Consider the following 15,529-nt stretch of genomic DNA (forward strand, 5'->3'; position numbering starts at 1 on the left):
AAGGTAGGAGTGAAACTCCCATCATCCCTTATTGCTGCCGAAGGGTATTTGCTCCTCTCCCAAGCACATGGCTCTGCCCTCTCCCATGCCAGCTCTGGCACTCACAAGACATTCCTGTGCACCAATTTGCATCACTAAAAGGCAGAAAAATACCTTTTTTTTTAATCTTTTACTAGTTTTTTTGAGTTTAATCAGCTAATGGAAAAGTCTGATGAGCAACAGAACCAGCAGATATGAGAGGATGCCAGTGCAGGGGAAAAGATGAAAGAAACTCCACTTTTCGTGGCTGAAAAATATTAAACCACCTATATTTAATGAAAATGTACCTTAACAGTGCACTGCTGAACACCTTTTTCAGAATGCAGATCTTCCTTATTCATTCTGAGCCACTTGCAACGATACAAGTTTGACAGTTGGACCCGTTTAACAGCTTAGTGCCATTATGAGATGCGATGTTCATCTATTTCTCAGGGAACCAGCAAGCTTGTGAAGCCGATGGCCAAACGTGGCACAAAGGAACGAGCTTAAAGACGTCCCTTTGGCCAGCATCAGGCTGTTGACTCGATACACCCACCTCATTTCACGGCACCCTAGATTTGTTAGTGTCAATTACTCCTCTGATTCCCATAATCTTGCAGCTTCCTTCAAATTACAAACTGCACAGGCTTCCTAGGCCACAGTAGCAGCCTAAGCTTTAAAGCCAAGCAAAGTAGAGAACCCCTTCTACTATTTGCATGGCTTCCTCTTCCCTACTCGCTTTTATGTGCTGAGTTTTAAACATCCGACTGTGTAGGTTCCTCTGGGACAAGAGGCCTGAGTGGCTCAGCAGTATCCCTAAAACAACAAACAAGAAAACCCCCGTAAGCAGCACACGAGGAGAGGCAGGCGGTGGATTGGAGCCAAAGGCGCAGCAGGGCCCCAGAGCAGCGGCCCAGCCGGACACCGTGCGGGGAGCACGGCCCTCCCCCGGGCGATGCCGGCGTGCCCGGCCCCTCCGCGGCACCCAGAAGGACGGAGGAGCCGGAGAGCCGGGTCGGGGCCTCAGGTACCCGCCGCCCAGCGCGGCGGGGCCCCGGGAGGCGGAGCGGGGGGAGGGGGCGCCCGGCCGTTTCCCCTCGCGGCACCGCGCGAGCCGCCGCCCGGGCCGGCCGCTGGCTCCGGGACGGCGCAGCCCGGCGTGGGGGGGTCCCCGGCGGGGCCCCTCCGGCGCCGCAGGGCGGCACGGCCGCCGCCCGGGCCGGCACTGACCTGCGGCCGCTCCCCGCTCTCCCCGCTCCAGGCGGCGCTTTCCGCAGCTCCGCGAGGGCACGTCAGAGCCGCGCGCGCTTGTGGCGTCAGCGGGGCGCCGGGCGCCTGGCCCAACGGCGCTCCGCGTACTGCGCATGCGCGATACCGCCCCCCTCCGTGCCTGGCGGGCAGTGAGCCCTGTGACTGAGCGGTGAGCGACAGGAAAACGAGCCAATCGTGTCCTCATAGCGTCCCGTTCCCCCCCCCCCATGAGTTAAACCAATCAAGAGTGAAAGCGATGCCGGTAGCTGGGGCAGCCAGCCAATGGGCTGAGGAAAGTGGCAGGAGCGTGCGCTGCGATTGGCGGCGCCGGGAGAGGGCGGTGGTCTGCGGGGTTGTTGCTAGGTAGAGTAAGATGGCGGCTTTGGAGAGGGTGAAGGTGCTGGTGTTGGGCGACTCCGGTGAGTGTCCCTCCCCCCGCCGGCACCCCGCCCGGCTCCGCGGCGGGCAAGGGGCGGCCCCGTCCCCCTGTCCCCCTGCCGAGCCGGGTCGGGCCGGGCCAGGCCGGGCCGGGGCCACCTCCGGAGGTGGCGGGCGGCGCATGCGCGCCGCTCCCTCGCCCGGCCCCTCCGCCGCCCCCTGACTGGAAACCGCCCGGCGGGAGCCCCGCTCCCCTCCCCGCCTCCGGCCCTGGGCCCTGCGGCCGGAGCGCAGGCGTCCCCGCTGGTCCTTTGCTCCCTGCCTCGCTTCCCCCTTTGCCCCGGCCGTTGGCCGCTGGCCGTTACCCGCTGCTGCCGGCACCGCCCGCCTGTAGTCAGTGCCTCTGCCCGTCACCGCTTGGCCTTTTCACCGGCCCTAGCGCGATCTGCCAGGAGTTGTCCTCTGTGTGCACTTGCAGGTGTCGGAAAATCTTCGCTTGTTCACCTCTTATGCCAAAACCAGGTATTGGGAAACCCGTCCTGGACAGTGGGCTGCTCGGTGGATGTTCGAGTAGGTGACGCGCCCGACCTCCTGGTATCCCTGGCTTAACGCGTAAGGGAAGGGCCTTGACGTTTTTTTTCTTCTTTTCATTACTTTCTGCCCCAGAAAGAAGTGTGCTTCAGTGTTTTGTTTTACTGAGAGCTTTATCTTTTGAAGCAAATAGGATTAAACATGAGCTGAGCACTTGGGTGAGCAAGTTTTGACCTTACAGGGTTGTCAAAAGCAGATAAGATACTTGTCATTCACGGCGCCTCTCCTTCCTGCAGTGGCCACTGGCGCGTTACAAGTCATGGAGCGGCCAGTTTAAGTCAGAAGGCACAAAACTTAAAGCACGCTTCCCTGAGAAACACTTAATGCATAGCTAAATTGTCAGCCAAACATACTGGGGAAAAACAATTTCCTTGTTTAATTTGAGGGTACTGAGCATGACCATAGGGTTGCTTCTCTTTCTCTCTGCTTATTGCAGGACCTGCTATTAGAGGGATGATGATATTCATCTAATAGTTTTTGGGCCCAGCCTACAGTCCTCATGGGGTGGTGATAAATGCTTTCTTCCTTCATCGCTCTTTGCTGCATTCTCCTTGAAATGCATTGCCATAGGTTAGGAATGATCCTGTCTTATTAACCATGGGTTTCATCTCAAAGAATGCTGAAAAATATTTCCAGAATTTGGGGAAAGAAACGTGGCAATCCTAGTTGACTGTGGACCAAAACTACCTAGCAGATCCTGGGGCAAAAATTGTTGATTGATTAATTCAGTTGAGATGTCAGTGAGAATTTGGAGAGGAAGAAGATGTGGTCAGTTGGAATCTGATGTGGTCACCTGTGTTAAAATTCTTGCAGTACTACCATGTGGGTTTTAACAACTGTAAGAAGTCATGACCTTACTTTTTCATCTGCTTTAGCAACATGCTATCTCTAAGCACATCATGAGGCATTAGGTTTGTTAATATTGAGATGGAAAGGATACTCCCTGCTGACTCACCAAGCTCCACCTCATGTAAGAGCTATGGTATCCAGTGACCACTGCTTGACTCATTCCATCTCTCTTCTACTCGAGAGATTTGAAATGGCATCAACATGAGAATTTACAAATTTCTATCCAAGTGCAGTAATCCTTTCAGCTCAATGTGTAAGTGTTGTGGATTAACTCGTGTGAGCTGGTGCTGTGGTTATGTATAATGTGAATTGAGCTGGTGCTGTGGTTATGTATAATGTGAATTTTTCATCAGATCCATGACTACAAAGAAGGGACTCCAGAAGAGAAGACCTACTACATTGAGCTGTGGGATGTTGGAGGTTCAGTGGGTAGTGCCAGTAGTGTGAAAAGCACACGAGCAGTGTTTTATAACTTGCTGAATGGTAAGTTTGCTTGGTGTAAATCTGGTTTTATCACTGTTTCTGTTGTGAGCGGTCTCTTGGTTCTGGGACAGGATTCTTTTAAGTCTGGCTGAGGGCTATATTGTTCTCTTTTCTGCTTCCAGTACATTTATACAGGAAAAAACCTGATACCATTCGTAGGCAGAATTTTATGGATTCAGTTTTGAACTGGAAAGCTATTTTAGGCAAACCTGTGCAGATGAGCTTCATCAGCCTTTTACTTCAGTCTTGTGCAGCTGGCACAGCAGGGAGTCTTTGAAGTTGCGATGGGGTCCCTTCCAGCTACACTTGCAGGCATAAAGATTGCCTTCACCTTTCCAGGCCTGATATACATGCAGAAATATGATTTATATTTTCTTGTCTGTTCGGTTCCAAAACCTACAGCAGGGAAACAATTATTTGAATTTATATGAACTTTCGTAGTTATATCCGACCTTGACAAATTTGAACTGTTCTCCCATAAAATTGCAATATGCTGATAACCATCTTGCCTCTGCTCATTTAATTTGCCAAATTAATTTTAATAATTGAATCTTGCAACTTGCTCTAGATACAAAGTAGTATTTTATGCCTTCTGTTGAGATACTAACTTAAAGGCCTAGTAGTTCATCTGTACCGCTAAGAAGAGCAAATAAGAGATTATAAACTTAATAATGCAGTATTTCAATTGTTACTTTTTGGCATCCAAGGATAGTTCACTAAAAATAGATGTATACCAGATTAACAGCTGCTTCTGAAATCTGTCTCAAATGTTCTGTTTGATTCTCATTTCTTGTTCCCAGTCATTTGAGGGCCTCTCAATAATGTGTTTAGCCATACAATAAACATTTTTGCTCTGTGATTTATTTAACTAGTTGTTTCCTCCTCCTTTCCCAGGAGGAAAGCTCTGTGTAGGTACCTCTTGCTTTTATTGTTAACCCAGCCTCTGTAAGTAAGGTTTGAGTTGAGTTGTGCCCTCAAAGCAAGCCTCCTTGGTCTATGAAAAAAATGTATTTCTTTTTGACACCAAATCCACAGTATGCCAGTGAGTGTGGGTCAGACTTGGAAATATCCTAGAACAGCCCATTAGGAGATGAAATCTTGAACTTATGTGTCTGCATTGTAATTGATGGCTTTATTAAAATAGAGTTATTTATCTCCCTACTGCCCAAAAGATATCATTAGGCAGATCGCATATGAGAACTGTTGACTTTGGTAGTTAGCCTTGGCTCTGGTTTCTTTCATTAGATTAATTCCTTCATTAGAGCTTGTCTCACAAATTGCCTCTGTTTGACCTGATTTAAGAAGACAAATGCGTTCCTTCTGCCTGACTGCTTGTGCTTTCTGGGCTTGCAGTGGTCTGAAAACCTGAGATCAAAAGACAGTGAATATTTGGTTGTTGCAGCATCTGTGCAGGCTGTCAGCGAGACCTGGTTGTTGACAAGGTTAGGTACGGTTTGCTTTTGGTTTGACTGCAGGTCTGCTTTGCTGTCCCTGCATCTGGGGTGTGGACTGTGATAGCCTAGGACAGAGACTGGGCAGTAAGGCTGTGGCTTGCAGGCCGTAACGGGGGAGGAACATTTCCTTGAGTCGTCATTGGTCCTGCCTGCCCTTTTTTGATGTTGACGTAGTCTTTTTCTGCTGGTGCAACTAACTGTGTAGGTTTTTGATGAAGCAGATAAGGGAACTGACCCATCAAAAATATAACTGAGGAAGAGCATCTGGAGGTGGAGAGTGTTTCCCACAGATGATGCAGCAGTGCCTCTGAATCTTGCCGTAGGCCAAGTTATGTTGTCTCAGCCTTTTTTTCCCTACGCTGGGGGTGGACACGCAGTTGAGTTGTCTTTTTATGCTGTTACTGAGATAAATGCTTTGAAATAGGGCTATGGTTGTGATATGCTGGGAACTCTCATGGGAGAGTCTATGCGCAGTCGTGTAGGGTAGTGGAGAATTTTTGTGGAAATGTGGTTTGTTTGTAGTGTGTGCAGTGGGTGGCACCTTTGGGAGTTAAGGTGAAAGATTAAATTAATAAGTTTTCTCCACCTGTGGGCTGTGAAGTGTGTTGAGAACGAATCCTGATGAAGATAAGGGCTATCATTCCATTTTGTCCTTGAATTAATGATGGTTTGAAGTCTGGAGGAAGTGGGAACATTCCACAGGTTGCAGAAGGTGTGAATAAATAGAAGAAATTTGCCAGCAGGAGTTGGTAATTGAGTTAGGAACTGTGGTTATCAGAAGTGGGTGTCTGTTAATAGCACAGCTAGGAAGTTTGGCTGGCTGTTTTTCTGTCTCAGAATTTACATTTTGAGGGATCATGGTAATGAAAAATACTAGAAGCTTAATCTTAAATACATGAAATCTTATTAAGTCATGTTTCTACCAGCCATTTGGTGGACTGTGAAAGTTTATCGGAATCTGTTTCCCCTTTGGATACCTCCTCAAGCATGTAGCGTTAATTCTTGAAAATGCAGGAAAGCAATAGTGCTCTCTAAACTCCTTGAGACAGAGAAACAGCCTTTAGATTTCTTAGATGGTGTGACAAAAAGATAGTTATGTTTACCAATGAGGTAAAACAGAGAAAGGCTAAATTCTCTGCTGCAGTAATACAGAGTTTCAGTATTATTAGGACTAGGCAGAGCACAATCAGGGAATGCCTGCAAGCCTCTTGCAGATTAAACCCTGAGGTGGCTGTTTGTTTCCTCCTTTCATGAGATTTTTCTCTTAGCTCTTATCCAGTTCCTGGTAAGCAGCTTTAAAAAACCTGTTGCATCCTGATATTTTCAGCTTTACTCATTCACTGTAACTGAACCGGTTATATTTCCCTTTCTTCATTCTCAGATATCTGAGAACCTGCAGATGTCATTTTGGTAAGATAAGGAAAAATATATATATCATTAAATACAGCATCTTGCTGCCTTCTCTTTCACTTTAGGGATAATTTTAGTGCATGACTTAACCAACAAGAAATCATCCCAGAATTTGTATCGCTGGTCTTTGGAAGCACTCAACAGAGATGTTGCTCCAACAGGAGTTCTCGTGACAAATGGGTGAGTGAAAAACATACATGCAGGGTTAAGGCACAATAATTCCAAGCTGTTGTGGAAGTCTTTGTTCATCCCTAAGGCTACTTGAAGTCCACATGGTATTAGACGTGGCTAGACTTTTAAGAAAGAAAGAAAAAAATGGGGGGTATCAAAGAAAATCGCTGTTCTTTTTGTTTTGCACTGCCAATTGGGCCATTCTGCCAGTAGATTCCAAACTGTATGGCAGAGGCCTTGCTTTAAGGGGAAAGATGTTTACTGTGTCCTTCGTTTGTGTGAGGCCTCTGTGAGAGTGGGTCCAGTCCCCGATACCTGAAGACTTGTGTGTCTGTGCTGAGCCGTGCAAAGCCCTTGTCTCTGTTCCAACAGGCTTTCCCTCGATGCACCAAGACTGAGGAAGTTCACTTATTTATTTTTTGTTTTGGGCAGTGGGGGAATTATTTCAGGAGTGTGGCTAAAAAAGAGCTTAGAAAACTCTGCTTAACCAGCACGTTCATAATTAGCTTTCCAACATCTTGTCAAGAGTTTCCTCCTGTATCTCCATGCTCCTGTTACATACATGTAGTCAGGGAGGTTTTAAGATCGTTGATAAACCTCAGACATGAGCAGGGAAGCAATAATAAGGGGTAGCTTTTTGTGGGAAGAATATCAATTGTTTATCTGCCTGTGCTGGTACACAGGTGTTTCTGTAGAAACATGGGAGAAGGGAAGAGGGTTTGCACTATATGAACTGCAAATTTCTCCAGTTTTTCCACATACAGGTTCTTCACAGTTGTTTTACTTTTCAAAAGCTTAACTTCTGTCAGGGACAGATGCTCAGCCACTGGCAATTGCTTGGTCAAGTTGTTGCTGTTGGTTGTAAAATTACTTTCTAGAAATCTTGGTTCAGGTAAAAATGAAAGACAAGTGTGAGGGGAATGACTGGAGCTTAGATTTGTGACGACATTTAATTGCAATATTACTTATTTTAAAAGGCTATCTTTGATCATTATTCATATCTGAATCAAAGCTTGTTGGAATTCAGCTTGTAGTGGCTACCTTTACTCAAATGTAGAAGAATTAGTAGCTTGCCACTACAGAATTGTTATTGCAACCCTCGTTGATCTAAGGTGGAAAGGGGTAGTGTTTCACAGTTGCAATTTATTTCATTGTCCCTCCTTAAAAAGTGTATATATGTAGGAACTTTAGATGTTCAGAGATGCCAGCTCCCTGATCTGTCTCTGGTGGCTGCATACACTTGGTACAGTACTGGAATTCCTGTTTCTTTCCTGCTTGTGTTAGCATTTCTTCTGCGGTTCATCTATGCCAAGAAGAAATCCAACTCACGGTTTCTTTTCTCTTTCCTGTCAATCCTTGTGTAGTGACTTAGATGCAAAAGCCCTTCCTTAATTTACAGATACAGCACATTCTCACTTGGATAAATAATGACCCTTAATGAATAAATGACCCTTATTTGAAAGGGACAGGGGAGCTGATGGCGCCCCTGTGCCCACTTACATGACCATCACTTAATTCAGAATTGTATTTGTTTCCCTCATCAGTGACTATGACCGTGAACAGTTTGCTGATAACCAGATTCCACTGCTGGTAATAGGAACGAAGCTGGATCAGATCCCAGAAACTAAGCGGAATGAAGTTTTGACCAGAACAGCTTTCTTGGCTGAGGATTTCAATGCTGAAGAGATAAATTTGGTTAGTATCCTTGTCACCAGTGTTGTTTTTTCTTTTATACGGGAGTGATTCCAATTTTTAGTAAGTAAAGATGTTGTTACAAAAATTGGGCTTTTGGAGATTTTCTCAGTAATGCTGGAGTCGTGCACATTTCGATTGGCCATCCCCCTTGCTCGATGAAATGATCGTCTTTGTTTCACTATAGGGAGGTATAGGAGGTGTTAGATAAGTTCACTGAAGCTTAGAATTGATGCTTGGGAGTTAAATTTTCTCTTCCCTGTTCTTAGTTCTGACACAGACTATCTCTGAATGGAACCAGATCACTTTATTTATATATATGTGTATATAATGTGTGTGTATATATATACAAATATACATGTTCTGTGTGAATGCTTGTATATACACACACATGCATACAGATGAATGCACAATCTCCTGTGTAGCCTGTACCAGTCATTAGCTGACTGTAAGCTGGTGGCAGAAGGAAGACGTGGAGCGCATAGGGGGGCAGTTAGAATTCTCCGCTCGATTCACAGAAGTTGGCCTTTTCTCTCAAATGACTGTGGAGCAGAAATCAGCAGGTGTACAGCGTTTTCCCCAGCCGATTGCATGTGCACGTGTCGGGGAAAGGGTATGTTGATTTCCATGTGTGTGGCTTCCTTGCACTGATTTCCTTGTGCTTGGTTCGTTGGTGTCTTTTGTGCGTTCTAGGATTGCACCAATCCTCGCTACCTGGCTGCAGGTTCATCCAATGCTGTCAAGCTAAGCAGGTTTTTTGATAAGGTAAGTCAATTAAATTATGTTTTATTGTTCTATGTATTGAATGCTGTGATGTGAACGTCGGACAAATTAGCTGCTCCTTTCATGTTCCATTTTTTGAGTTGGTTCAAGCCAGGTGTGGGGAGGCCAAAGATTGGTCTGCTTTTGGAAACCTCCAGAAAATAGCTGATCTGTTTGAAGGTTTGATTCTTGATCTGCAGAGAGCAATGAAAAAGAACTCACAAATGTGCAAAGACACTCTGTGTATGCTTTTGTCGTCCTTTGGCAGGCCAGAGAGTTTGCAGTGTAGTATTGTGGGGAGTTACAGGACTATGGTTAGCTCTGTTGCTCCTGGTTAAAGCAAACCTTAGGAATTAAGAAATTTGGCATATTGCTCTCCCTTCCTGCACAAGAGAGCATCAAGGCCTACTGTGAAAATGACAGAAGGATTGCTCTGGTTTAAGCATCCCCTGGACAAAGAGATCATAGTGGAGCAGATCACCTCCTGTAACAGATCATGCTTTAGAGGACATTTGGGTTTTCTTTGAAGGAAGGTGTAGATTGTACAGGGTGATACAAATCACTTTTTGATTCTTGGATTGACAGTACTGCCTCCATAGGTATCCTTCAGCACAGACTGTGCCTCATTCTCAGAGAGCGAGTCAGTTGTCCCAGTTAGCCATCAGTTTCAGTGCTCAACTGCGAAGCGTTGGTTGGAATCTGAGGTCATGCATGTGCTGTGCTGGCTAAGATCATTCTCTGTTTTTCCCAGGTCATAGAGAAGAGATACTTCTTAAGAGATGGCAATCAGGTTTGTTATTTTTCCTCCTTTTTTGTTTTGTTTCTCCTTGTGTAATGTGAACTGCTGACAGAGTCCTCTTTAAAACATGGGCTTCATGTGACTTAAATGATAATCTATGCTGGTAATTGAGTTTTTAAATCTGTGGGAGCACAGCTGTTTTGGATAGACAGAAAAATGGCTGACTTTTCTCAGCTGAAGTATTTGTCTGTAATGTGACTGACAGCAAAATAATTAAGTGTGCTAACATAGTAGAAGTTGCCAGAGCGAGGTAAAATGGGCAGATATGATCTCTTTCAGATCTCTCAGCTTCAGGCTGCTTAGTTGCAGATTTAGGCCAGAGATGCTGTCCTGAAGGTCAATGAAAAGACTGTTTTGCACAGCTGGGACTAGCGTTTTCTGTTTTGTACAGGTAGCTTTCATAGAACCAGTGGAGCCACAAGGAAAATGGCAGTATGATACCAGCTTGTAATTCATTCCTAAATGGCTGAATTAACTGTTTTCAGTACAGGTGGTGAAGAAGTAGCAAAATGACTCTCCTGGTTTGGGCAGGCCACTTCAACTTTTTGTGCCCCCCACCTTCCCATGTGCAGTCTGCTATGTGGGGAGTAGCGAGGTTCTACTTACATCTGTGAGGTGCTTGCAAATTACCCTGAATAGCACCACTGAAACACAATTGAATGTATCGTTAGATGTAGCTGTGCTGCAAGCCCCTTAGGGAGAGTGGGGAAAAAATAGTCACAAATTACAAAATGCTTACTTTCTATGAGCGTTTTTTTATGCCGTTTAAAAATAAATTTGCTTTTTCCTCTTTGAGTTCTGCGTGATGCCTTTTTTCCTCCCCTCTCCCCACGTTCTAGTGAAAGGAAGTCTCCCTTTCATGGGGATAATAGCTTAATGCAGAAAGCTGCTTGTGTGCTGGTCATCTTTGATGAATGATGCAAGATTTTTATTTCTCTTACTTGATCACTTTTCGTGGCTAGCCAGGGATTAACTTTATATTCCTTATGGCCGCGTGCCAAAGATTACAGCCTTCTGATGACTACTTTTTATCTGCCTCACTGAAAACCGCTCAAAAGCTTAAAACAAATCTTAAGTAGTGGACAGTCATATTTAAAGAGACAAAATCCAAATGGGAACTGGAGATTTCATTATAGCCTCTTAATGTTATTTGAAGTGATCTACTTAATGTAAATCTTACAAATGTGTTTGTGGGTTTTCTACAATAGGTCTCTTCGATCACTCGTGTTTTGAGGTATTTCTATTATAGACTTCTTCAGGATGAAAAGAATGATAAGTTTCAAATTGTAGCTATGACTTTGATCAGATCTCTGATAAATAAATAATTGTTACTTTTAATTAGTGACTTTGATATAAAAAATGCTAAACCAGATAAATTTTTAGCTATGGTGTCCTGCTACTTTTTAGTTATAATGATTGCATTTTTCCTTTTTGAATTCCCAAAGCAGTTTTAATGAGATGAACCTTTGTGCAAAATCTGCCTGATTTTTCGCTTAGAGATGATTGCTTCTCAGAGATGAACAAAACAATTCTTGAATGAATACCGTGCATATCTGTTTGAGTTTTGGGCCTGAAAACCCTAACTAAATTTAAGTTGTGTTGGTTTTAGTGGACTTTTATTTTGAGTAAGCTCTTTAGCTTTCTCAGTTGACCAATGAAGTGTGTAACCTAAGCAATCTACTTTGTATTATAAATTACATTTTCATCCCATGCCATCCATACGTGCCCATATTCTCCTGGCTTGATTTGTAGTGCTTGGTTGGCACCTTCCATTTTAATATACCGTATTTCCTATGAGAGCATGGAATTGTTTTGGGAGGATGTGTTTACTGGGTCTGCTGTTTCTGCTTGTGTGTAGTTAGATATCTATTAAGTTATTCTGGACTGTAATCAAATAGTTTTATGATGCCACCAATAGGACAGACATACAGTATTAGAAAGCAGTGCATCGCTTTCTTTTGGGGGATTCACAGATGCATGGCATTGTAAATCTGTTTGAAATACCCTTAAGCCAGAGAAGCTTCTGATGGTTTCAAGTAGATTTTCTTTGTAAGCACTCATTGTCAGGGTGTAAGCAGTGCCTGCAGATTGGCTGCAAAAGCAGGAGTGCTAATCCTTTGCATTGTTGCAGCCATTTCTATTCTGATGGTTTTCTTAAAGCTTTCAGCAATTGATAAAACTGTACTTTCAAATACCAGTGAAGTGCTGCTGTCTCAGGTTAGAAGGCATAAAGTCTCAACAGCTGTTTAATAGAACTTGGTAATACTATTTAATAGTTTTAAAAATTCTCATATGAATTTGAATCTGGGGGGGAAATACGGACTTTGAAATCTGTAATTAACTGGTTTAGGGTTTGCCCAAGAAATTAAGGCTTTCATTGTAACCCTTGCCAAAAAGCCTTCAGGAGCTCCGTAGAACAAATGAGCCATACTCAAGTTTTGCATCTTGTTTAATTGATGGTGCTTCTCTAGCAGTAAGCTGAAGCATTTTAGTCCTGATTCTGGAGACGGCGTGGAAGAGGAAGGTGCTGTTACAGTCGGCTTGGTAACAGGCACTCGAGTGTGGGCTAGAGGGAGCTCATGCTGATTCTGACATGACGACTTCTCTTTTCTGTCTCTAGATTCCTGGCTTCTCTGAAAGGAAAAGGTTTGGAGGAGGAACACTGAAGAGCCTTCATTATGATTGAATACTGAAGAAGCGGAAGATGACTTCTCCGAGTTCCTAACGACATTCCCATTCTGACTGGATGCTTAAAGACAATAATGCTTATGTCAAGCAGAGTAAAATGATACGCTTTGGCTGGGTAGACTGCTGAAGCTACTTTTGCTGGAAAAGACTTGGGGAAGAATTTCCAAAAATCTAATCTGAAGCCTAGAGTGTTTCTTAGGATTGCAGGCTCTCTGGATATATGGGAACATTTGGGGAAAGTGTGCAATAAATTCAATGCCTCTCACACTGCTGTGGGAAACTTTATCATACACAGCATGGATATATGACATCTTTGTCTCCATTTTGGAAAACTTAGGGACAGTCTTTGCAATGAATTCCATTCATCTTACTTCTAAAGGAAAGGTGACACCGAGTGGGCTTCTCACTTACAGTAAAGCGAACAAAACAAGTGAGCAAAATGTAAGGATGGGTAAGGAATGGTCTGGAAAATAATAGAATGCCTTCCTTCAATGAATGGTGGTGTCTCACCTGGAACACACTGTTCACCCCTATTCAAAAGGGATAAAAGAAGTAGGCAAGAGATGAAAAAAGATTTGAAGCCTTAAAAAGAAAATCATGGGTAGAAAACAAGTGGTATTAATTCTGCTGCTGAAATTAAAATTATTTACTTTGGAGAGAATGAAGTGAATCATGTACTCCTGTTTATTTTTTCATAATTGAGTGTGGTCTTGTTCTTAAATTAAAAGGCAATGCACTGAAAGCTGATGGAAAAAGTATGGTTTTATACAGTGCTTATTTGGAACAACTGTGACACGGTCTTACTGAGCCTGAGAGCTTAGTGGATTCAGAAAACATGAAATGTAAGAACATCCTCTGAATTAGAATGGACAGAAACTTAGAAGGGATATAAAGCCCTGTAAAAAGTAGGAACTGAGCATGATTAGAAGGAGGGTTCTGTGATAGGGATGTTTCCTTTTCGTATTTAGTACTAAGGATAAAGGAGACTTGACCTGGTCTGATCTACTGTGCAAGCTGTTGTCTTCCTAAATAGCCCAAGCTTTGCACAGTTTCTCACCTCCTCATAATTAGATGGAGTGGTAAAAGCCTGATTGATGGCAGTTTTTTCTTTCCCCTCCTTCCTCACAGTTACCTCTAATGGTTAAGCCTCTGGCAAAGGCTAACTAAGAGCTGGAGTTAGATATAAGTACAGATTAATAATAAATAGGGGTAGAAGAAAGTAAAATGCCGGTGTGAAACTGACAGTGAGCAGAGTTCTGCAGTCTCCAGATTACACCTGCCTGCAGCTCTTCTCTAGCAGCTGCTTGGAAATAAATGGAAAACTGCCAATTGCCACTAATCAGGGACAAAAATGACAGCTAGGTGCACCAGTCAAACTTATTAAAAATATGGTTACTTTGCTTTTCCTTAGGCCATTTCCAGAAAGGTCTCGGCACGTTTGCAAGCATGAGTGCAGTCAGTTTTTAGATGCCTGTATGAAATAGGTTATTAGTCTACATTTACTTTATGACCAGGGAAAATAAGGGACCAAAATATTCCTAGCAGATAACCCATGTCCGAACTATGCAGCTCATGACAGCGCCAATGTCTCTTTCTGCTCCTTTGACAAGGAAAGCTGGAATTATTTACTAAAGGTCAGGTGCTGTCTTAGGGCAATCAGGTCTGGGCTCCCTCTGGTTACCAAGGAACTGCAGAGCAGAACAAGCAAGCTAGGGCTATTTCTGCCTTCACCCTCTGGCTTCTTTCGGAGAATTGGAAGTGTTGTAGAGTAAGGGAGGCCGTTTAGTTTAAGATGCTGCGTGAAGCAATGATTGTACAGGTCTTTGATTGGGAGGAAGCAACTATCCTAAGTAGCCCTCGTCAATTAATCAAAAAAGGAGCATTGCTCAGCATGCTGTAGGGTGACCGAAGCCCTAGTTGCAGCTTACCCGCATTTGTGCATTTGGCTCCTGAGGCTCCACAAAGACGAAACGTTTTCATATGAGAAATCTTGTGAAGGTCGGTTCACACTCCAAAAAGAGGAGAGAATGCATCGTTTCTACGCATCAGTGGGACTGAAGGTGATGGCAGCCAGGATTTAGGAGCGAATTAGGAAAAGATACTGTTGTGATAGGAGGGAGACAAGATAAAGGGAATAGCACCGAGGAAAAGTAGAGCGTGTGGGCAAGCGGTAGAAGGTTAGCAGATTGAGAGAGAAGTTTGCTTGAGGCTGTGGCTCCTGCTCTAGGCTCAGCTAAGTCTGTCTGGGCTCCATCATCCAGCTGTAGCCAAAAACCCCCTCCCAGGCTGCCTCCATCCACTCTGGCAGTGACCTGCTCTGTGGTCTGACCGGTGACTTCATGGACTGTCTCACTGTCCCATCTGCAAAATGAAGGAGGCTTCCCTGGAGGCAAGGCTCTGATGTCTCTGTTTATCAACTTGTAGTGCTTTCAGTACACTGGGAATTAAAGAGTTTACCCTTTTCAATTTTAGTCTGGATGTTCAGCTTGAAGAAAATGAGTACTAGAGTTGTTCCAAGCTGTTTGTATTATGATATTTATTCCAATATCACCAACCTTAACTGTCCTACAGAAACAAATCGTTTAACTTCAATAGCTAGTTTTAATGCACTGAAATCCTTTAGGTAGCTGTCATTTGGTTATAATTCTAAAGGGTAAAGGCTAAATTTCTGTGCTGTTCCCCATCAGTAGCCCTGAAAAATGGTTGCAGACCCAGGGTTACAGTGCTTTAGCGTTTGTGTTCCCCGATCGGAATAGATTGCTTTGTAAGACCCCTGTGTGGGTTTTTCCATGTATTTTTACCTACTTTTCTTCTGGTATTACACCAGGGCAGAGTTAAGGATATTAGCATATTCAAGTTATGTTTAAATATAATCCTGAAATTTCATGGGTTTTCCATGCTTGGAGTTTGGGTAATTGCAGTATCCCTGTTTGTAGTTTTCCCATTTACGTGACGGGCACACACTGTAGCTCTGTTGAAGTAG

The 15,529-nt window shown here is 44.0% G+C and overlaps 3 protein-coding genes across 9 annotated transcripts in view; 2 read left to right on the top strand and 1 right to left on the bottom strand.

Moving 5' to 3' along the window:
- GTF2E1 (general transcription factor IIE subunit 1) overlaps positions 1-1,406 on the bottom strand; it is a 53,896-nt gene extending 52,490 nt beyond the window's left edge. For 2 of the 3 annotated variants that reach the window (XM_087758107.1, XM_087758106.1), the window contains exons 1-2: positions 1,249-1,355; positions 327-834 (exon numbers count right to left, since the gene is read on the bottom strand). The gene's annotated coding sequence lies outside the window, so the exon portion shown is untranslated. Of the gene's footprint in view, positions 1-326; positions 835-1,248 lie in introns of all 3 variants that reach the window. The other variant, XM_087758105.1, reaches the window with a different exon arrangement.
- A 168-nt stretch (positions 1,407-1,574) lies between these two features.
- RABL3 (RAB, member of RAS oncogene family like 3) lies at positions 1,575-13,211 on the top strand. Of its 3 annotated transcripts, none has more exons than XM_087755954.1 (8): positions 1,576-1,688; positions 2,126-2,217; positions 3,441-3,570; positions 6,500-6,614; positions 8,150-8,300; positions 8,991-9,062; positions 9,811-9,849; positions 12,479-13,211. In XM_087755954.1, the coding sequence occupies exons 1-8, from the start codon at positions 1,643-1,645 to the stop codon at positions 12,542-12,544; spliced, it is 711 nt and encodes a 236-aa protein (XP_087612080.1). In that variant the 5' UTR covers positions 1,576-1,642; the 3' UTR covers positions 12,545-13,211. The 3 variants fall into 3 exon arrangements, with proteins under 3 accessions (XP_087612082.1, XP_087612080.1, XP_087612083.1); XM_087755957.1 differs by having other exon boundaries at positions 1,618-1,688; positions 2,126-2,169; XM_087755956.1 differs by lacking the exon at positions 9,811-9,849 and having other exon boundaries at positions 1,575-1,688.
- Positions 13,212-13,358: 147 nt separating this feature from the next.
- The window catches only part of HGD (homogentisate 1,2-dioxygenase), a 37,445-nt gene continuing 35,274 nt past the window's right edge, over positions 13,359-15,529 (top strand). For all 3 annotated transcript variants that reach the window (XM_087755952.1, XM_009460523.2, XM_087755953.1), the window contains exon 1: positions 13,359-14,606. The gene's annotated coding sequence lies outside the window, so the exon portion shown is untranslated. The remainder of the gene's footprint in view (positions 14,607-15,529) is intronic.

The sequence above is a fragment of the Nipponia nippon genome, unplaced genomic scaffold (genome assembly GCF_047370975.1).
Source record: "Nipponia nippon isolate SJK-2023a ecotype South Korea unplaced genomic scaffold, ASM4737097v1 scaffold_2, whole genome shotgun sequence".
Lineage (NCBI taxonomy): Eukaryota > Metazoa > Chordata > Aves > Pelecaniformes > Threskiornithidae > Nipponia > Nipponia nippon.